The sequence below is a fragment of the Pinus tabuliformis genome, chromosome X, assembly GCF_031772625.1.
Source record: "Pinus tabuliformis cultivar Carrire ecotype Pingquan chromosome X, CPIR1, whole genome shotgun sequence".
Taxonomy (NCBI): domain Eukaryota; kingdom Viridiplantae; phylum Streptophyta; class Pinopsida; order Pinales; family Pinaceae; genus Pinus; species Pinus tabuliformis.
In genome coordinates this window covers 433,494,224-433,516,400 of record NC_142308.1, presented here as the reverse complement: position 1 = coordinate 433,516,400, position 22,177 = coordinate 433,494,224, and the positions used below count along the sequence as shown (strand labels likewise).

Sequence of the window (22,177 nt, the reverse complement as noted above, 5' to 3'; positions counted from 1 at the left end):
AAGCGATCTTTGTACCATAATGAATCATTTTGCTAGCTAAATGTATCAGATGTACTGGAATCTTGTTGTAACTTTCGAATAAGTGCCCACACTTCTTCGTCAATCTTCCATTCCTCCCTTGCTTCGTTTATCCAATCTGGTTGGATAATAGAAATGGTGCATAACAATGCTTCCACATCCTCATCCTTTCTTGAGAGTGCATCTGCCACCACATTTTGCTTCCCTTTTTTGTAGATGATTTCAAAGTCATAACCCAACATCTTTGTGACCCAATTTTGTTGCTCTTCAGAGGATAATCTTTGTTCTAGAAAGTATTTAAGGCTATCATGATCCGTTTTTACCTTGAAGTGTCTTCCCATTAGGTAGGGTCGCCATTTCTTAAGTGCATGGAGTATTGCCAACATTTCCTTCTCATAAATAGCTTTGCTTAAAAACTTTCCCTTGATTGGATGACTTTCAAAAGCAATGGGTCTTTCATCTTGCATTAGAACAACACCAATTCCATTTCCTGAAGCATTACATTCCACAATAAAGGTTTTTCTGAAGTCCGGTTTAGCTAAGACCGGTGCTTGGCACATTGCCTCCTTAAGATGTTCAAAGGCCTTTGTTGCTTCCGGAGTCCATGAAAATGCATCTTTATTCAATAATGTTGTTAGAGGTGCTACTATTCTCCCATAATTCTTAACAAACTTGCGATAATACCCTGTCAACCCGAGAAATCCTCGTAGATGCTTTATGGATGTGGGGATTTTCCATTCCTTAATGGCTTTAATTTTGTTAGGGTCTACCTTAACTCCTTCATGAGAGACAATATGACCTAGTGTTTGTGCAAGAAACTAAATGTTCAAGCAACACGATGGTCAATATCAGCAAAAAACTGGGTAAAAGTATGGAATATTTAGAAACTGCAAGCAATGGATGGGAGGGAGGCATGGCCATTATGTGGAATCCACAGGTCATCCAGCTCATTTCCTCTGAAGCTGCCAAATCTTACATATCAATAGAAGTCCAAATAGTAGGGAATTCGGAAACATATCTATGCACCAATGTCTATGGCCCTCAGAAACTAGAGGCCAAACTACTATTACTAAGAACTCTATCCAACTTAAAGCTAAGATATCCTCAAGCAAAAGCGATCTTTGGAGGTGATTTCAATATGATCACTTCGCTCACGGAAAAGAGAGGAGGTATTAGAATGCTCAACAGGGACTCTGAAGCTTTCATAGACTTCATTAGATCGGCCAAACTGGTAGATGTCTTCCCCAAGAGTGGCGCTTTCACGTGGAACAACAAAAGGGGGGGTGAAAGGCAAATAGCCTCTCATCTGGACAGATTTTTAGTAACAGAATCTATTCTCCTGGAAGGGATCACTGTAGAATCGGACATTCTTCCCAGTGGAGGGTCGGACCATTGGCCCATAACAATGACTGCGACAATCCAAGGCACACCCAGAAATAAACCTTTCAGATTTGAAAAGTTTTGGCTCACACATCCCGAGTTCATTCAGAAAATTGAGCAATGGTGGAAAGAACCGTTAGGCATAAGGGGAACCAAAATGTATCTTCTACAGGCTAAGCTTAAACACATCAAAGCCAGAATCAAAGTCTGGAATCATGAAGTCTTTGGCAATATATTTAAGGAAAAAAAGAAACTGGAGGAGCAAATGGAACAAATTCACGAGGGATGGATCCAAGGTAACATAGACCAAGAGACTATGAACAGAGAACAAAAGCTAATGCAGGACTGGCAGTTACGATGCCAACAGGAGGAAACACTTTGGAAGCAAAAGTCCTGAATTCAATGGCTTAAGGAAGGCGAACAGAACACAAAATTTTTTCATAGATCTGCCATTGACCACAGAGGGGCTAACAAAATTCTAAGCCTTAAAGATGATCAGGGAACCTCTGTACAGACTCATCAGGAAATCTCAAGCCTTCTTATAACCCACTTCAGCCGGATTGCTCGGGAACTGGAGATCGACAGAGAGGAGGCCATTGAGGAACTTCTAACTTCCATCCCCAAGCTCATCACGGAGGAGCAAAACATAGCTTTAAATCGAGAAATCACCTTGGAAGAGGTGGAAGAGGCCGTAAAAGATATGCCAAATGGTAAAGCACCTGGGCCAGATGGATTTACCATCGACTTTTACAAAGCTTGTTGGGAGATAGTCAAGATAGAGGTATGGGAAGTAGTGGAGGACTCCCGACGCTCCTCTTCAATCCTCAAATCCCTCAACTCTACATTCCTTGCCCTTATTCCAAAGGAGGAGGAAGCTAACACTCCGTCGAAGTTTCGTCCAATTGCGCTATGCAATGTCTTGTACAAGATTATTTCTAAAGTCATTGCCAATCGAATGAAACCAATTCTTCCAGGTATTATTTCGGAAGAGAAATCAGGCTATGTAGAGGGGAGACAGATTTTGGACAATATCTTACTAGCACAAGAGATGATTCACACTCTTCAAACGCAGAAGAAAGCAGGTATGATGATGCAGTTAGACCTATCAAAGGCCTATGATAAGGTAAACTGGCACTATTTAAAAGCTATTTTAGAAGCCTTTGGTTTTGCTAAACAATGGATAATCTGGATCCTAGCCTTGGTCAAATCCACAAGATTTTCAATATTGGTTAATGGAGCCCCAATAGCCCAGTTCACTCCTTCGCGAGGTTTGAGGCAAGGGGATCCCTTATCCCCCTTCCTTTTTGTGATTTTAATGGAAGGTTTAAGCAGACTAATCAGAAGAGAAAAAGAGGAAGGAATCATTGAAGGACTCCAACCCTTGCCCACTAGCCCTGCAACAACACATCAAAAGTTTGTAGATGACACAATGTTGCATGGCACTTCTTCGGTCAAAGAAGCTATAGGATACAGAAGTATTCACAATCACTTCAGCAAAGCCTCAGGTATGGAGTTCAATCTGACAAAATCCTCTATTTTCTTTTTCAATATGCACCTAGTTGTACAGAAAAATATCTCAATCATCCTAGGTTTCAAAAGATGCAACCTCCCCTCAAGATACCTCGGCATACCATTGACTGACAAGCCCTGGCAGAAATTTCACTGGGAAATTTTTTTAGCCAACCTAGAAAAAAGATGTCATCATTGGACACACAGAACCCTTAACTTGGCAGGTCGCCTTGTCCTCACCAAAGCTGTCCTCCAAGCCATTCCGCATTACATGCTTTCCATTCTCCCGGCACCTAAAGGGGTTCTTCAGAAGATGAGGGTCATCCAAAGGGCTTTTCTCTGGTCGGGTAATTCAGGGAAACAGAAATGGTCTCTAATGGCATGGGATAAGCTTTGCAAACCCAAACATCTGGGAGGGCTGAATCTGCAGGACCCATTCACAGTTAACTGTGCCTGTGGAGCAAAATTATGGTGGAGGTGGCTAAAGGAACCCAACTTACCATGGGCCAAACATTGGAAAGAGAAGTATGCTCACAATCACACACTGCAGAATTTAATCCGAATGCAAGAAACTATAGAGGGCTCTCCAATTTGGAACCTGGCGAGAACTAACCGGCATATAATTCAGGAGCAGAGTTTTTGGGAAATTCGAGATGGAAAGACTGCCCTTTTCTGGGAAGATGCATGGCAACAACTCCCTAAGCTGGAAAGCCTTGAATTCTTAGATATCCAAAGAAGAAACCAGGAGCTAGGGAGAACAACAGTGAACCATTACTGGAAACTTAATGAAAATGACCAAGCATGGAGAATGTGGATATTCAGTGAGACAGAACCTTTGGAAGAAGAAAACAACAGTTTAAGGGAGCTGAGAACAGAGCTGGCCAAAAGAAGGATAAGGAGAGCATGGGAGACTGACCAATTACACTGGGGTAAGCTTGAGGGGGGAAACTTCACACTCAAAGAAGCAAGAATCTATATAGAAGGTACTGAGCATGAAGAAAAAGTCAATTGGCACAGCAAAGTGTGGGACGCTCAACTATGGCCGAAGATTAAAACTTTCCTCTGGCTCCTGATGCACCGAAGAATGCTTACATGGGAGAACCTTAGGAAAAAAGGGTTCATAGGCCCATCTCGTTGCCCCATGTGTGGAATTGAGGAGGAAACCATGAATCACCTCCTCAATACTTGTGAATGGGCAGACAACCTCTGGAACTGGATGGAAACCATTCTTAAGAGAACGGATAGGGTAAGGAATTCAATTCAAGAAACCATAGAGAATTGGAGAGGTAATTTCTCCAATACCCAAATGGTTAATTCAATTTGGAAACTTATCCCAGGGTTTATAGCATGGACGGTTTGGAAAGAAAGAAATAGGCGAGTATTCCAAAATGAAACCAGAAGCATAAACTTTACAAAAGATACAATTCTGCAAAACATTAAACAAACAATTCTCTCCAAAGGGAAAGTAGAACAGGACAAGAACATCTCAATCTCGGACTTACAGATTCTGAAAGCATTTGATATTGATATGGGAACCATCACGTTTTCATCAAATCATCGACAACAACAAAGTACCAACGTGAATACCTAGATTCCTCCACCTACAGGCTTCCTCAAACTCAACTTTGACGGGGCCTCTAGGGGAAATCTGGGGCCTGCAGGCATTGGCGGTGTTCTTAGAGACAACAAAGGAGAAATTCAACATATATATAGTCAATCGCTGGGTGAAGGGACTAATAACGAAATGGAATTTGCAGCGCTAGAGCAAGGATTGAGAATTCTCAGGCGACTGAAAGCTGGAGCCACCGTGGTGGAAGGGGATTCTCAACTGGCGATCACGACAGCAAGAAGAATGTATACAGGAGCCAAACCGAGTAAGGTCACGAAGCATTGGAGGCTTGCCAAGGTTACAGAACTCATCGCGGATCACCTATCATGCCTGGACGGGATAATCCTTCATGCAGTGAGAAGAAAGGCGAATGTAGTGGTAGATCATTTGGCCAACTACGGAATCGATAATCCCTCAGCCTACCTGGACACATGTTGGCATGAGGTCACATGCACCGAACTTCGGAACAGGTGCACACTTCTATCGAGGCAAGACATAAGTTAACGGAAGAAGTGGCACAAGGTTCGAAGGATTTCCCCTTAACAGGTGAATGAAGACAACCAATCGGAGGGACAGAAGGAGAAGTGGGCGGCAGACCCAGGAAGTACAAAAGAAGAAGTGGGAATTAATACACAAGGACAAAGTGCTAGAACCAAGGAGCACATCCAACAAAAAATATGAGCAACGCCGGCAGCAAATCACAAAGGAAGACACTTGGCAATCCACAAATTGGCTCAAGCGTGGCAGAGTTAATAATAAGGATTCGTATCATGAACAGGAATGTGGGAATTGGAGCAGCAGTTATTATGGCAGGATATGCGCTTATCCGACGACAAAGGGAAGCCTCAGGCCAAACAAGGTTCCCATCTACTATAACTAAGGCCTCCCACCAGGAGTGCGACACTCTGCTTTCCCACGGCATGCAACATAGCAACAATTGTGATTTTAGTAGTCTCAAGGTTTCTGTGCTCCGCAATAGCAGTATGGCTCATGAGGGTAGCCGAAATGTCTCAGCTAACAGAGACCTTCAGAAAGCACGAGACTCCTATGAAACCCAGACCTCCCTCAAAGAAAAGCGCAAGATAGAAGAGCTAGAAGCGATTGTCGCAGAGGAGGAAGAGCATCTGGAGGAGCAGGATTTGGAGAAGGAAGTGGAATGGATTCAAGATCCGGGAACTGCGACCACTCGGGCCACTCAATTTGTGTGCACTCAGGCTGAGATGTGGAGGATGAAAACTATGTTAGCCAAGGCGATAAGCATGCAGGGGGAATACATCAATCAAGCTCATCAAGCTATCTCCCTAATTTCTACAGAGCACACGACGAAACTGGACGCATTAGATTTCAATCTCAGCGCCCTGGTTCAAGAAGTCGGCACTCTCTCACAGAAAATGAGTGTCCTAATCAGTCTCCTTAGGCACTCCATTCGTCAGGATCCCTCAGCTGCGGGGGAGGTCTCGGAGGAAGCTACAGGTACCAGTCAGGGGAAACAGACCACTCAGCGCACTCCCAAGCCTGGGAAATCGACTGCTCCGGCCAACCCGGATGCTCCAACCAAAGATTATGTTATCCTTAAGCTGTAATGGCTTTTCAGTTTCAGTTTGCACTTCTTGTTTTGACATGTTTTGTCTCTGGTCTCAAGGTGACTAGTCGCTTAGGTTATAGGATGTCCCTCTGGCTCTCCTTCTTTCTTTCTATCCATGTACCGCTGAAGAGGGCACAATGTTTTGTAGTCTCTAGCCCTTCTTTGTGCTACCCTGCGTGGTTTGCCTTGGGGTCGTCAGATAGAGTTTTAGCGGCTCATAATCGTTGTAAATGGGCAAGGAAGCTTCTCTTTAGTCTGTGCGTGCAGACCATTTTGTATCTTATGTATTCTATGAATTAATATAAAAATGCTGATTTACACAAAAAAAACAAGGCATGGAACCCAATGAGGTGGAATCATCTGACTCCACTTATCCTCTATGATTTTATCCTAGTTCACTTGTTTTTTCCTTTATCTTTAGTTTGTTAGTTTGAGTACATTAGATGGCTATATCTCATCAGTTTTTGGACAACACCTTATGTATACGTTGGTTTAAAATTTGTATGCCAAGTTCTACGAGTTAAGAGATTGATGTTTTTCCACTACTTCGGTTTTCCTAACGGAAAACTAGAGCATGCTATGACTATTTAGATCTGTATTTTTTAAATTTTATATGAAAAACTTAACTTCACAAAAAAGAAAATATTTGATTGATATTTTATATTTGTAAGTTCAATATTTAGCTTTGGGTATTGATATTAATCTATGTACCACATCTCAAAAATAAATATAATTTTCATAAACAAAAAAATAAAAAAAAGGAGGAAAAAGAGTCACTTTTATATATGAATTTTAGTTTCACTATATTTTAAAGGAGTTTTAAAGTTAAGTTTGAAGGTTTTGTTGGCTATAATACTACTTAGTATATTTTTTTTTGTATGTTTGTAAGCTACAAAATTCAATGGATCATAAAAAAGAGAGTACACCAATACATATTGGTCTTGTTCTTGCCACTATCTTCCACTATAAGAAAAGCGGACCAACGGTGGAAGAGTAGGCTTTAAGTCCAAATTAATACATGGATGAACTATCTCTACATAAATGGGAACCATTGAAATTTAAAAACTATTGTAATTTTAATTTCGAAAAGAGACTCTCTCTCTCTCTCTCTCTCTCTCTCTCTCTCTCTCTCTCTCTCTATATATATATATATATAATGTGCCATCCTACAAATCATGATGTTGTATGTATATTTCTAAAAGTGAAATATAGTAATAATTATAGTTTGTTTGTTTTGCCTTCTACTTAAATAGTGGTAGCAAACAAATAAGGAAAATCTCTCTCTCTCTCTAATGTGCCATCCTACAAATCATGATGTTGTATTTAATAGTGGTAGCAAACAAATAAGGAAAAGCTTAAATGAATGTATATTTCTAAAAGTGAAATATAGTAATAATTATAGTTTGTTTGTTTTGCCTTCTACTTAAATAGTGGTAGCAAACAAATAAGGAAAGACTTAAATGAATGTATCTTTCTAAAAGTGAAATATAGTAATAATTATAGTTCGTTTGTTTTGTCTTCTACTTATATGGATTCGTTCAAACATTATTTTGTTCTTTGGAATTATTGTCCTTCTTGTATTAAAAGACTCATTTCATAATGCTTCATTATTCATCTTTTGATACTTTAGAATTATTGTCCTTTTTATATTTAAATTTTCCAACTCCAATAAACTTCACTTTACAATGCTTAATCACTAGTCATATATTTCATTAGACATCTTTTTTACTTTGGAATTATTGTCTTTTTGTATTCAAATATTCCAACCTCAAGAAAACTCACTTCATAATATTTTATGACTAACCATGTCATATGAAATGCTTCCTAAATATTCTATACTATCATATATATAATACACTCTAATAATTAATTAGAGAAACATTTATAAATTGTAAAGATAAGATTTCTAAATACCATTTAATTTAATAATATAATTTTTTATTTAATTTATATTTATAAAAAAATACACAAGTAACATTTTTAAATAATTCACTATTACAATTTAAAAAAAAATAAAATCTCACTAACAATAATTACCAAACTTCTCCAAAAACACCATATCCATTATCACAACATATTCATTATAAAATAAATTCATTTAAAAAAATAAAGGGAACAAATATTCAAACACTTTGTAACTAGCAATTGTCCCAAAAGGTACAAAGAGAGGCCGATAGGAATAGTGAAAGGAAGAAAGTTCTATAGATAGTCAAGCATATATAAAGTTAAGTAGTGACGAAGGCAATAACCACGTTGACCATCCTGTACCAGTACATTTGATATTAGAAGAACAAAACCAAAACCAAACCATTCATATAAATATAGTAAGTGTAGAACGCGTTCATACTTAAAGCTCAATAGGTTCAATAGATTATTGGCAGCACGATTTTTTTTTAAATAAAAAGTAAATTACAACGTTGTACATGGTAAATGAAAAGTGGAGAATTTTGTGATTTGCAAATGTTAAAACAAATCACTTACATCACTGGTTGACAGTAGAACTAAAACATTAACATTATTAAAATTTTGAAACCGATTTTAAATTCATGTATTGTATTTTTCAAAGTATTTTGTTTTACATACTTAAGTGCTCAAATATAGTGGTTTTAGATTCCATTTTGGCAAACCCACCATTCAAAACAATATGTATTTCTCTGGCCCTCAAAGCAAGCTTTTAGCACTTATTAATCTATGCTCTGTCCAAGATACAATTCAAACTTTCATTTTCAAGCATTTTAAGAGGCAAAACAGTGCAAATATTTTAACTGTTCTATATACTTGTCTGAATTTCTACAAATAAAATATATATCTTACATCCCCACCCCACCTTTAAGGGGTTTAAAAAGAAGAAAGAGCGCTCTGAAAAAAATTAGAAACCTTTAATATAAGGTGAATTTTTAAAAATTTACATCAAGAATTTGATTCTGGAAATTTCTGCAATCCCTACACATCCTTCCTTTAAAGGGAATTTTACAATTTGGCTTTCCAAAAATGGAAATAGTCTCAACCAAAATTTTCAGTTATACGCTAATCTGTGTCTCCAGATAACAACTCCCAATGATCGCCAGTTCACACAGAACATTGGTCACACACCAATTGCCCCCACATAACACTACTTATGCATCACTCATTCGCAATAGGTTAACAGGTTTCTTTGATATCCAATTCTAACAATAGTTTTAGACCATCTTTGTGTTTTGCTTCCTCACATAATCTGTGTCTCCAGATATTTTTCCTTCTACACTCCCATACTCCCATACACTCGTTTTCCTTCTACTCACACCAATCATCTTCAACTTTGATTTCAAACCAAGAAAGGGGTTCAAGGTTTCTACAATTTCAAATTCAATTAAAATGATTTCAGTTTCTTGGAATTTTCTCTGGAGCAATCTTTGCTGCCCCAAAACTGTTTATACCCTTTTCCATAAGTAGGATACATACGCAGCGACATTTTTCACTCAAACCCTAAAAAAGAACAAGCCTTCAGGGAATTTCGTCTGGATCTTTTATCATTAATGTAAACAAAGAAACACAATCTATAAATTCCCATTGTTTTCTTGAAAAAGGAATCAAAAGAATTTACATTTTAAATGGAAAATATGAATACTTTCAAAATTGTGATGAGTTTCTTCTTCCGTATCTATCACATAAGTAGTTTTAGTGCCACCCCATTGTTGGCCACTCTCAGGAGCCATTGAGTGCAGAATTGATGCGTAGATCCTGTAGCCACAGTTCAGATCTCTCTTGCTACATGATCTACGCATCAATTCTGCACTCAATGGCTCCACAATTATAGCCCCAAGCATAATTTGTCAGGGATTACCCTAGATTTGTCACGGTAACAATCTAGAAAGAAAATACTCAAAACTAATTGATTGAATATATCTCAGTCCCAGATGAAACATATAAAATTAACATTAATGGTAAAACTTAACAACATTTGAATCCTGCAAATACAGGCAGGGATTGCCTATAGTTACAGCCAAGAATAATGCCTTGTTCAGGATGATATACAATAGAAAATTTCATTATGGAATGAAACGGTTTCATTATGTCTCAAGGATCAAATATGTAGAAATTTTGCATTATGTAATGAAACGACAACATTTCATCTCAATGATCAAAGATCTCTTAATCAAAATAATGGTTTCCATTAAATGAATGTCATTACAAATTGTAGGAAGAATAGTTAGGAGCTCTTTAATGAAGAGCAGATCCCCATAATAATCACATGGTCCAGAGAGATATCCCGCAGGTATGTACAAGTAGTTGAGAGTATAAATGAACAGAACATATGTACAGGTAGTCTAATAATCAAGACCCATGACCAAATCAAATGACTCACTAAAACAGAGACAACTCAGAAAGCTGTTGCTTCATCTGGATCAGTAAGCCCTTTGTGTTATGGAAACCAACGGAAGATAAATAAAATCAACTATACAGTTAGAAGAACATATTGTATTTCCAGGAGATGAATGAAGAAGCTTTATGGGCTTTCTAAAACAGTTGTTTTTCTGCCAATAGCAGGTTCTTTATAGATAGCCCATAACAGTCAACATAGGATCGGTAATGGAGAGGCCATAATTGTTTGCAAGGCTGGACAATAGACACCTACACAGTCTATGATAAAATTTCATCAGGCATAAATGTTAATATGAGAGGAATAATCAAGGGTTCCAGCTCCTTCCCATCCCATCCATTCTTCCCACTCGTCCCAATAATCGTTATTGATTCCCATCATGCCCTCGACAGAGTAATCAGTAGAATAGCTTTGCTGCTTTGCCTTTGCTAAACTGGACATTAACGTCTGCTCATTATCACAAAAGTAACAACAATCAAAAAACCGCGGGCCTGCATAAGAGTCCCATATTACAGAATGAAAATGCATATAGATAAAGATTACTCTTAGGCAGGCAATTTACCTCATAAGCCTGATTGATCTTGTGAAATTGAACCCCACGCACATCTCCTTTGCAAACATCCGGATGATACTGTAAGCAGATTATATCAACATATGAGTGCAATATTAATGTTTTCTGACATTATATATGACCAGGGATATTGCCAGACAAATTTTCTTAAAAATTCTCAAGAATGTGTGAAGTCTGACATTTTTAATTTCTATTTCAAACCTATATCTCTTTTTCTATTTGCTTCAGAAATGGAAGATTTATTGAAAATATCTGATCTTGAAAGTAAGAGACATAGCTTCAAATGGATACTTGCATACCTGCAACGCAAGGCGACGGTAGGCTCTCTTCACATCTTTTTCAGAAGCCCCAGGGCTCAATCTCAGCGTCTCATACTGCTCTTTCATCCCAGGAAAAGCAACAGAGGCCATCACAGTTACATTCCTCCTGCCTCCCATTTGTAATAGAATACAGATTAATAGCAGTGTGCAACCCATTGTGAGTGTCTGGAGCATCTTCCAAAGCTGAACATGCAAATGATATAAAAGTGAAGTATGTGAATGTGATGAAAGGCTAAAATGCTGACATGTTTTTGTTGTTTAATGTAGAAGGAATCTTGCCATTTGGGCTCTAGAGCCCAACCTGCTCTCTCTTATTGCAAAACACAGAGCATTTAACCAACGAAAAACACAGAGCAGTGGACCATGTACTCGATTATTCTTTGTTCATACCACAGAGAACTGTTCTATCAAGTACGTGAACCCCTGTTGTGGGGTATACTGCTTTCAATTGGAAAACAACTCATCTCAACTACCTGCTTAACCATTCAGAGAACAGAAAATGCACCGTGTTGTGGATGCCTTAAATTTAGTAGACCTTGGCCATACTATCTTATGAAGTATGGCTGTGCTGGCTATCAGATTATTTTAGGATTGTGATTTTGGACACCAAGGTTTAGATTATTTCTTTATTATGGTGGCTGTAATGAATGATTTTATATTCCATTCATTCTTACTGCATTTGGATAAATGCCCTTATTACTTTTTCAATAGGTTGTTGTAAACATCGACCTATCTAAAGTGAGAAACGTTTTTCTTTATAAAAAATGTTGTTGGTTGATTCATAAAACCCAAAACAAAGAGCAGTGGACCACGTAATTGAATACTTTTTGTTCATACAACAGAGAACAGTTCTATTAAGATATAACTAAACATGCCAGATATAACTAAACATATATACAATGAAAGTATTCGTTGGCTTCTAAACATATGTACAATGAAAGCATTCTATTATCTAGAGATGTAATTGAGAATGAGCCACTAATCATATATGCATGATGGGCCATGGCATCGGCAACACCAGTTAGTGTTTATTGTGGTGCCATATTGTGCGAGCTGTTCCTGCAATTGATGGCGCATCTGCCTATGTGCATCCCTTTCATGGATGTGAATTGTTATCTTAAGTATGTTCCTTATTTTCTTTAACAATTGAATGGCTGGGCGCAAACGGTAAAGTGGCATTGATTGTTGTGGCAGGATCCTTGTCTGCATATCTTGTAATGTAAGTTCTTGTTGCTGAATTTCTTCGCAACACTCGTACAACCTTCGTAGGTAGCATGTATTCATACCTGTTGCCATCCAAAAAGGAAACACTGTAAGTGACAATGAATATGTTTGACGATTTTGTTTGAATATTCGAAATAAATTAAACGATTCCAAATGAGTATAAAACCATATGAAATTAAATGTAAAAGCAAGAAATCTATGTGAAACTTCGTTATGTAGTGAGTGGTGTTTACCATGTGGGTAATTCTGGAAGACAGGTTGTATGATTGGCTAAATTGGATTATCCTGGATAGATTTTGATGCAAGGAATGATTCCTCTTGCTCTCTACGCTTAAGATATGGATTCTTGTGCATTTGTGCAATGCGGGAGAATGGGAATGCTGGATTGATGTGTATGTCTGCTAGTGACCGCACCCTTGAAATTGCAGTGAATGTTAGCCCTTGGCATTCTCTAGTGCCGATGTCCATTGTTGCTTTGTCTAATGTCATTCCTTGTGACTTGTGTATCGTTAAAGCCCATGCCATTTGAAGTGGTATCTGACGGCGTGCACCCCTTCTGATGGGAGGAATGGGTACGTATGTTGGGTGTGAAATGTCCCACGGTGTTCCTCTGTATTGTCGAAAGTCAACAACCACAAAGGATGGTAATGCTGGGGGTTTTGAGTCAATTGAATAAAATATTGAGATGACCTTCCCAAGCGCGCCATTGACAAGGCCTGCATGTACCCATAAGTTGCTGGTGAGCATAACTTTTTGTTCACTGCATAAGAGCACCTTTGCAGGTAGGTGCTCATCTTCTGTTGTAGTAGGAGTTTTCTGCCTTTGTTGTTCCGCAGAGCAAAGTGCTACTGGGATGTTCAATTGTTTGAGCATTTTTTTATTATGCAAGACAACTGCGTTGTTTGTTGCGAATAGGTGCATGGACTCGTCGAATGTGCATTTCTCTTCATGTGTAAGAGATGAACTTGTTCTTGACATTAGATGTTGCCAATCTTCAAGTGTAGATATTCCATTCCTAAGATTTGCAAGTATTTTCCGGAAAGCAACCTGGGACGAGCTAGCGCCTTGTTGACGGAAAACGGTTGAAATTGTTATGAATATGTCGAAGCTGCGCCAAAGTGCAGTGCCACGCGATGTCCCAGCATATAAAGGAATGTCTTTTACAGCTGGTAGTTGGCCTAAATCTCCGACAAGGATAATTGAGTGATTACCAAATGGTGTATTCCGATGAAGAGGGAATGCCTATCTTAGACGATCGTCAATGCAAGAAAGCATTTTTGGACCGATGAAGCTCATTTAGTCAATGAGGATGTATTCTACATGACGGAGTTGCTCTTGTAGGTGTAGGAGCGGCTGGCCTTCGAGAGGATGCATTGTTTGGATAGGGATATGAAGGGCAGAGTGAATTGTGAGGGCATTTATGTTGAAAGCTGCAACGCCGGTTGGTGCAAGTAACAATAAAGGGTTTTTGTTGGCTGGCGAGTTTTCCACAAATGCTTGGTGCAGGCATTTAATCAAATGGGATTTTCCTGTGCCAGCTGTTCCTTGTACGATGATCTTCCGTGGGGATTTTGGTGAAGGGGTTTTGAAGTGTGTAAAAACAGCGGTGAAAGCTATGCTTTGGCTAGGGGATAATGTATGATCATGGGGAAGGTTGGAAAATGAATGATGTTGGTTTTGAATGGGTGAGCGGTTGAATTCAATGAAATTGATAGCAGTTTCTTGCAAGGGGGGAGGGACAGTATTTTGTGACCAATTGTGGTTGACATCAAAGTCGCGGTAGCCAATCATGTCGAGGTCATCAATTGCAATATTGTAACCTGGGTGTAGTTGAGAGAGGATTTGCCATTCATTCATCTGCATGGAATCAGGGGGGGTGTGTGGGGTAGGTTGATCTTCAGTAGGTGGGCTTTGTGGGTTTTTTGGTTCGCGATGGGCATGCCATGGTGTATATGCACCTTTTTTTGTTCCCAGTGTGCAATAATTTCTACATCAGTTGAACCAATATCATCAGGGAGTGTTCGGAAGGGGAAATACAAGAGTAATTCACTCCAACAGAAGGTGGCATAAGAAGGATTAGTAGAGGAAGGAATGACATTGTAATGGGGCAAGACATGTACAATCATTGGGGGGAATATGTGTTTCCAGTGGTTTCTTCTCCACTGGGCAGAATATGACCACGAGCGAGCAGCTTCAAGGAGGGGCAGTGGTTCTAGTGAGGCAGGCCTGTTCATATATGCAACGATAAAGTTTGGTGTCGAACCAGGATTTTCAGTATCTTGCGAAACACGTTTGAAAACAGCCCTGTTGACATTCAAAGAACGGAATGTACGGCTACAAAGAGAGAGAGGTAGCTTTTGTAACATATGGCATATCTCTTGTGCACCAATGTCTCTACCTACAATGGTTTCTATAAGGAGTTTTCGGATGACACCACTAGTAGGTGCTTCTGGAAGGGCACTTTGTGATAGTCGCGATAGCATTTGACGGTAGCTCTCAGATCTTGTCTCCGCTTTTGTTGCATACTTTGAAATATATTTCAATACAGCATGGCGAGAAAGGACTGGTTGGCAATCAACATTTGCTCTCCAAATAGAGAGTAGATCGGCGTTGTGAATATTCAATCTTTCATCATTGCGAGCAGGGACATAGGTTTTATGACCCTTATCATCAATGAAAAGTGAAGAAGTGGACTTCAATTCCCACGGTACTCCATATCGGCAGCTAAGCACATTGTCTTTCTTACGAAGACAAGAAGATTCATGACACTTTGTATGACGTTGAACGCAGTTGAAAAGCTCTGTGTAGTCTTCAAATTGATTGGACGCGAATATTGCTGCTGTGTCAAGGAGACACGGGTTATGAATTGTTGACTGGTGAAGCGGAATAGTTCGGTGTTCTTCCTGACGTGGATTCCAAGCAGTTACGTAGTGGTCGAAATATTTCTGTGCATTAGCAACTTCTAATGCATTGTCCCAATCAAGTGTGTCCATGTCTGGTGCATTTTGTAGCCAGAGGAAGCCATGAATGTGTGCGGATCCTCTGTGTTGCCATTCGTATCTGAATATAACATGAAGGGTACATTTAGTTAATACATGTATATGCAATGTATAAAATTAATGTAGAGGGATATGTATATTAAATAATACCTGCACCAGTAGTCGGTTGCATGGAGGCCTTTTTGAAGGATTTCTTCAAGGAAAATTGTAAATCTACAATGCATATATTGGGCTGTTAGATGTGGGTTTTTAATTATGTTTTGGATTTTCCATTGGAAGGGGTTGACTGAAGTGGAAGGAACACTGGTGGGCATGATTGTGTGCAAGTCATGCCATTTAGTATCAGCTGCACTGAGAGTGAAGAAGAATGTTGGGCTTCCTATTTGCGTGATCATGTCAGTCAGCTCAGATCGGCGTTTGTTCCAGAAAGACCGTGTTCCTCGTAGCGCTGACCCAAACCTCATTATTTGCTCTGGCAATCTTGAATCCGGAGAGTCATGAAGACACTGGCGTAGGTCTGATACCGTTGTTGGCAAGTTGTTCTCAATGTACTTCTTCACGAAAACACTGGCTGTTGCTTGGCTACGATGGCGCATTAGAATGTTATAAAGATAGTAGCGGAATCTTGGGTGTTGGCCAAAGCGGTTATCATGGTAGTGCAGCAAGTGCAAAGCATATTCATGCATTTCAACTTTTGTAAGTCTTGGTTGCATGATCATTGCGATGCCTGTAGGGAAGAGTGTGGGGAATGCCATGGCAAGGAGGCCGATGGTGTTGTATTCATTTATAGCAGTTGGAGATATTGGAGGCCAATCGATAGAGCTTGTTGAACTTGAATGGGTCGAGTGCAAATAGTTACAAATGTGGTCACGTTCAGTACATGAATTTGGGAGGGCTTGAACGAAAGAAGAGGGTTGGATTTCTAATGGAGGTAGCATGACATCAGGATTATAAGTGGAATCAGTAGTGGTTTGCTAGGGTTCAAAAGAGGAGGTGGTTACACTGTGGAGAAGAGAAGAAATGTTTGTAGGGAGATCTGGCAGCGTAGAAATTGAGATGAATTCAATTGAACATCACGGTAGTAAGGGTCATATTTTATTTTGTATTCAAGAGCTGCAAGGACACGTGATTTGCAAATGTAGAATTCGTAGGCCTTTTCAGATGGATTTTGCCTTTTCACAATGAGGATGTCTAAGTCAGAGAGTAGTCGGGGTAATTATTTGGCAATACTGGTGATATCTTGAGGGAAGCTAATTGTATGGCCACTATATTTATATTGACCACCACGGGAATGAGTGACTTGTAGAATGGGGTTGACACGTGCGATGAGCATTTCTTCAACTTGTGTTAATTGGTGAAGGACACAGGGTTGTTCTCCAGGGTCCATGTTGTTTAGTTCAGAAAAATGATTGGTAGATTTAGATGATGCACAACGAGAACAAGAGAGTCTACCGTGGAAGAGCTTTGTTTTCATTCCTGGGTATGCTTCCTTGCATGTTGTGCAAACATGCAAGGTAGAAATTCCATCAATCCTTTCTCGAAAGCGACGGTGTTCTTCATTAAGAGGAGGGTTATATTGGATATGATGAACGTGTGGTGGGTTGGTTTGTATAGGTGGGGGGGCATTTGAGGTGGGAAGGGATGTAGAGGAAGTAGTAGGGTTGTTGTGGTGTTCATAAAGTAGTCGTCATCGTGCATTTATTTGATCCTTTTGTTGTGCATAAAGAATACGCCGCCGCTTGTTTTTGGCTGCAATTTGATTGTTTGGTGGCATATCTAAACAAGTACAAGTAATAGTTGTTAGTTTTCATAAACAAGTAGTGCATGTTTGGTATCTCATTTTATTGGGTGCACATCCATTGTGAAATTAAAACATTATATTTTGAACATAGATTTATTTTTTTTTGTAGTTCAACATCGGTGAAGGTAGGTAGATTAGGTAGAAGGGAAAACATGCAATTAGGAATGCTATGAAATCATATGTTATTTCAACATCTATCATTGAGAGGAGAGAAACAAGACTAAAAATATTTCGTTCCCTTCTTCTTCAAATTTTTTTTGTTTGACATGTTTGAGCGATAAAATGCATAGCTTAGCAAGTAAGGGATCAATGTATAGCATGTAGACAATGAACGAGAAACATATGTAGTGACTCTTTACAAATGTTGATATTTATATTATGTAAAATGTAAATGGCAAACATACATATGTTGGAATGACTGGAAGAGAGTATTTGCACTGAGAACTACAGGTTTCATGATAATAACATGGGTGTGTAATTTACAAAGATGAGACAGTTAGTTGTGTGGAAATGTTTGTTTATGTACAAACAGGCGTGGTAGATGAAGCCCTAAGAAGAAGTTCAAAGGCGGCGAACAATAGTTCGTTTTGAAGCGGACAGTGCTTGAATGTTGGTGAGTGCTTCCTTGCATGTAGAGGCATATTGAAATTCTTTTGAATTGATCAGTATTGGTTGCAAGCGTTGAACACCGTTGAAGTAATCTGTTTTAATGGAAAGTGTTAGCTGGAAGCGGTGCCCTGAAATTCGGCCACAAATTTCCTGTAGATCAGTTGGTTCGATAGAAAGTAGGAACAAGTCTTTTGCCGTGATGCCCATGAGCTCGTTCCCTGCATCATTGAAAACTGTGATGTTCTGTAGATTCTCGGTGTGGTCATGTAGCTCAATTTTAAGTTTGTAACGATAGTCACATTCTAGGAAGTCACCGTTACATTTTGTACAATGCCAAAGATTGTTAGAATGCTCCACAACCTTCTTCATGCATTGTTTTCCATTGAAATCTAGTGGACATGCTAGAAAGTAGAAGTCATCCATATGAAGAGCAGTAATTGTTGCTCGAACTGAAACCTAGATTGCTTTATCAGAGGGTTGCATGCCAGCAATTTCATGAAGCGTTTTTCATGGCAGGGCACGTCTCGAAGTAACACCATAGTTTCTACTCAAAGATGGAGAAGAAGAGTTATAGCCGGTTTCACGGAACCATGCATGTAATTGCTGAGTTTCTTCAACCTGTGGATTTATTGTGAGAGTGCTCGTTGGTATCGTCCCTATTGTGGTGCCATTAAATTCAGACACGCGGCCTCCTTTGATTGTAAGAATTGGTGGGTTGTCGAAAGAGTAGAATTCAGAAAGATGTTGTCCTATATAGTCACAGTGGTCTCCCCATAATGTTACATCAATGCTAAAACCCGACTTGTCTTTTAGTATGAGTGTTTTCCTTAATGTTTCACTTCCATCTTTTCGTTGAATTGTTGATGTAGATGACGTGGAGGTAACAACACCAATGACATCCACATTTGTATTTGGAGTTGCACTTTTTACTTCAGCAATATTCTTGAAGTGAAAGCTCTGGTAGGGAAACGTTGGATCATCTGTAGGACATGGATTGATAGTGGAAGCAACAAACAAGTAAATCTCCCATTTGTTCTTGAGGTGGTTGTAGTTTGGATTTGCTTCTCTTACTGTGCCATTTGATACAATGTATAGTTGCCCAACCTGAATTAGATTGTAAAGAGATTCGGCCAGTTCAGCAAATGCAGAAAGGTGGATCTCTTCCTTATCACGGTTGATAAGGTCAAATCCGAAAACTTTTCCTGAGCCTCGCACATTGTTGTATGCCTTCAATGATGTCTTTGCAGATGCTCTACCTTGGATAGACCAATATTTTCGGTACGGGTTGAGTGCCGTGAATGGAATTGTTGGAGTTGTTGCCGTAGTTGGTGGAGTAACTACAGAGGGCAAGGTATCTTCAGCTGACGAAGAGCTAAATTCGGCTGAACCCGCCTGTGCATGTTGCAGCGTCGATGTGTCCTTCATCAACGCTGCTGAGCGCTGCACAACTTCAAGCTCAACGACTCGGATGGACCTTATGTAAACAAGTAAGAAATGAATTAATAAAGATTCCATTTTCCTTCTTTTGATGCAAAAAACGGCTAGGCGGGAAAAAGTAAAAGAGGGTGATTTCAAATGGTGGGCCTTACGAGGAGTTTTGCAGCACTGTGCAAGCTGCTTTTTTGAGCAGAATTATCGAGCCAATTTGGATGTCTCCAGAGACAACTTGTGGGCCATATGCGGATGGTAGCAAAGTCTTATGTTGATGTGTTCCATCAGATAGAGTAATGTGGAAGTGCGAGGATGTTGTTTTCAATGAGGTAACGGAACCTACATCGATTATCTGAAGTAGTGGTTGAATCTCGGTGCAACCATTCAGCAATAGAGGAATGGCATTCGGTGTCAAGGTTGTCTCCATAATAGAACAAGAGGTTTCTTTTTCCCGTGATAGGAGTACCTGCAATTCATCAATTTCACCACAATACAGAATTCTAGTCAAAGAAGATGTGACATGAATGCGGAATCTAATCTAAGAAGGCTAACTGTTGATGGTGAAACAATAATAAGGGCACAACCTACACGGGGAGGAGAATAACCTCTCATATTAACCACCCAAGGTAATCCACGTTAACAAAATGCTTGTTATTTGATTCAGGGACAAGCTACATATTGTTGGAATTTAGAAGCACCTCAAGCGGCTCAAAAATGCTTATAGTCTTACAGTACCGGCAAAACATCAATGAAATAGGAACATTTCTCAGCCAATCCTAATACTGATCCTACACATTAAGAGATGTGGTTCAATCGAGGCATTTGCCATGTATTTCACTCACTTAATTTACCCTTTGCAGACCCTTCTAAAAGGCTGACTGGACTCCATATGGCTTTGTAATAATAAGTATCCTGTGAACAATGCACAATTTTTTTTCTTTAATATGCTATATTCGGGTGTACTCACTGTGCTTGTGCATTTCTGCACATTTTAGGGATGTTGAATAGCAGGCATTGCATATAGTGAACACGCTATTCAAACACCATGTATAGCTATTGAATGTGAAAGTTCACACATTCCTTCAGTCCAGGCATATAGAAGAACTATCTGGGGCCAAGCTCATGTTTGTAATAAGAGCTATCTGGCTCCTCCCTCTTGTCAGAAACATGACCCTGAAAACAGCGGCCAGACCATAACAACAATCAGATTCCATCAGTCACATAACAGTGGCCCGATTGCGGACTATCATGGGCAGTTTCTATTTATTTGCAGCCTGACCAACCCACCTAAATGCAGCGATCTGGAAAAGAGGAGTAATTCAATTCCCATTTTCTTTTTGTACAAAGTTAAAAAGAGGGAAATGGAGTATGATGTGAAAGGGGAAAGAATGTGGGCAGTTTCAATATAATTTTAGCCTTACTAACCCATGTAATTTCATGACCTGAAAGGAAGGGCTTTGAATGACCTCACCTCCTACCTATCCTTAGGTGTGCACAATCAAAATTTGCTCTAAAAATGTGTGCTCACACCATGTTTTGTCTACTGGTATTGTTAGTATGTCAGTTTCTTACGCACCACACATGCAGAATTCAGAGTAGAATGACATATGTTGAAGAGAAATAGGGAGGAGCCTCAGCCCAATAAATAGATAGATCATGAGAACTTGCCCCTACTACGGACTGTGTTCTCCTTGGAAACCAGCAGATGTTCATGTGGGAGACGTGTTCACCACAGAGGAATTTAGGGGTGAGTGCTTAACAATAGGGCTGACACAGCAGGTGTTACAGTCCCTGCCTTCCAAATTTCAGAGGTAAACTCTGTATGTTGACACTTTACCATATTCACTTTAGGGAGGCTGGCATCATATACCTATTTTGAACGCAATCATGAACTCCATAGGTAGCAGTGATACGCCAATGGTGTTGCACATGGCTTACCCAACAAGGGATAATATTGGCATTTGCATGGGATCAGTTGACCTAGCAATAAATTTAGGTATAATTCGGTAGCAATGATGAGTTAAACGTTAATTATGTACATGCCAGTAATGCAGTGGAGTTGATCCTAGCTAGGGAACCATCATCATTATACCTGTTCTAGCTGTGTGTGCATGTATGTATAAAGCTGGTTGGGTGAAGCTACATATTTGTTTCTTGAAAGAAGAGAAGAGTACTTGATGCAAAATTGTCTACTCGATAATTCTCGTTAAAAGTGCCATGAAACTAAACATTAACAAATTAACAGCTAATACTCTCATGACAGACCAGCGGAGATATTTTAGTCATTTAATTTTTAAGCACCTGAAAGTCCCTTGGCAAATTACATATGCGTAGCTTCCTCCCTATCACGACTTGTGCCTCTCCTAATAAGAATCAATTATAACAAAATATGATACAAGAAGCGAAACAAGAGACTGGTATAAATTATGGTAAGAAATAACTTCCTTACAATGATAAGAAAGAGTAGGTGAGATATAAGATATACATGAAGCGAAATAGTAAGATATAAATTCCTTATAATGATAAAAAAAAATGCACATCATTGGAACAATGGAACAACAGAGAGAAGAAAGAGCAGAAGACTGTTCTATGATTTAGCAATGGGCAATGACAATTTTTATCACTACTAATAAAAAACAATAAACAGACGCGACAAAAATCCCTCACAAGGAGAAGAAAGAGTACATTATGTAATGTGCATAACTTCCTCTTAGCCTCTACATGTATGCATACATGTTTCCTCATTTTAACATTTATAAAC

At 39.3% G+C, this 22,177-nt stretch overlaps 3 protein-coding genes across 3 annotated transcripts; 1 reads left to right on the top strand and 2 right to left on the bottom strand.

Annotated features, from left to right (window-relative positions):
* Positions 1-856: 856 nt before the first annotated feature.
* Positions 857-4,498, top strand: LOC149140420 (uncharacterized). The gene is made up of 3 exons (XM_089450979.1): positions 857-1,749; positions 1,861-2,480; positions 3,132-4,498. The coding sequence occupies exons 1-3, from the start codon at positions 857-859 to the stop codon at positions 4,496-4,498; spliced, it is 2,880 nt and encodes a 959-aa protein (XP_089307105.1).
* A 6,222-nt stretch (positions 4,499-10,720) lies between these two features.
* Positions 10,721-11,957, bottom strand: LOC149140419 (chaperone protein dnaJ 8, chloroplastic-like). Its single transcript, XM_089449917.1, has 3 exons — positions 11,332-11,957; positions 11,024-11,092; positions 10,721-10,908 (listed from the first exon to the last, which is right to left on the bottom strand). The coding sequence occupies exons 1-3, from the start codon at positions 11,524-11,526 to the stop codon at positions 10,738-10,740; spliced, it is 435 nt and encodes a 144-aa protein (XP_089306043.1). The 5' UTR covers positions 11,527-11,957; the 3' UTR covers positions 10,721-10,737.
* Positions 11,958-12,846: 889 nt separating this feature from the next.
* Positions 12,847-16,171, bottom strand: LOC149140418 (ATP-dependent DNA helicase pfh1-like). Its single transcript, XM_089450978.1, has 3 exons — positions 16,035-16,171; positions 15,239-15,636; positions 12,847-13,754 (listed from the first exon to the last, which is right to left on the bottom strand). Exons 1-3 carry the CDS (start codon positions 16,169-16,171, stop codon positions 12,847-12,849), a joined length of 1,443 nt encoding a protein of 480 aa, XP_089307104.1.
* Between the last annotated feature and the right edge of the window lie 6,006 nt (positions 16,172-22,177).

Bases quoted from the DNA above. Each gene is read 5' to 3' on its own strand.
- LOC149140420 (XM_089450979.1), top strand. From the start codon at position 857: ATGGTCAATATCAGCAAAAAACTGGGTAAAAGTATGGAATATTTAGAA. The intron at 1,750-1,860 runs GTTACGATGCCA...CATTGACCACAG, and splicing joins AAGCTAATGCAGGACTGGCA to AGGGGCTAACAAAATTCTAA. The intron at 2,481-3,131 runs GTATGATGATGC...TTAACTTGGCAG, and splicing joins TCAAACGCAGAAGAAAGCAG to GTCGCCTTGTCCTCACCAAA.
- LOC149140418 (XM_089450978.1), bottom strand. From the start codon at position 16,171: ATGCGCCATCGTAGCCAAGCAACAGCCAGTGTTTTCGTGAAGAAGTAC. The intron at 15,637-16,034 runs GTTTGGGTCAGC...TGTTATATTCAG, and splicing joins TTGCCAGAGCAAATAATGAG to ATACGAATGGCAACACAGAG. The intron at 13,755-15,238 runs GTCATAAAACCT...TCGGAGATTTAG, and splicing joins ACTTTTCATTGATGATAAGG to GCCAACTACCAGCTGTAAAA.
- LOC149140419 (XM_089449917.1), bottom strand. From the start codon at position 11,526: ATGCTCCAGACACTCACAATGGGTTGCACACTGCTATTAATCTGTATT. The intron at 11,093-11,331 runs GTATGCAAGTAT...ATCTGCTTACAG, and splicing joins ACCGTCGCCTTGCGTTGCAG to TATCATCCGGATGTTTGCAA. The intron at 10,909-11,023 runs GTAAATTGCCTG...GATAATGAGCAG, and splicing joins AGATCAATCAGGCTTATGAG to ACGTTAATGTCCAGTTTAGC.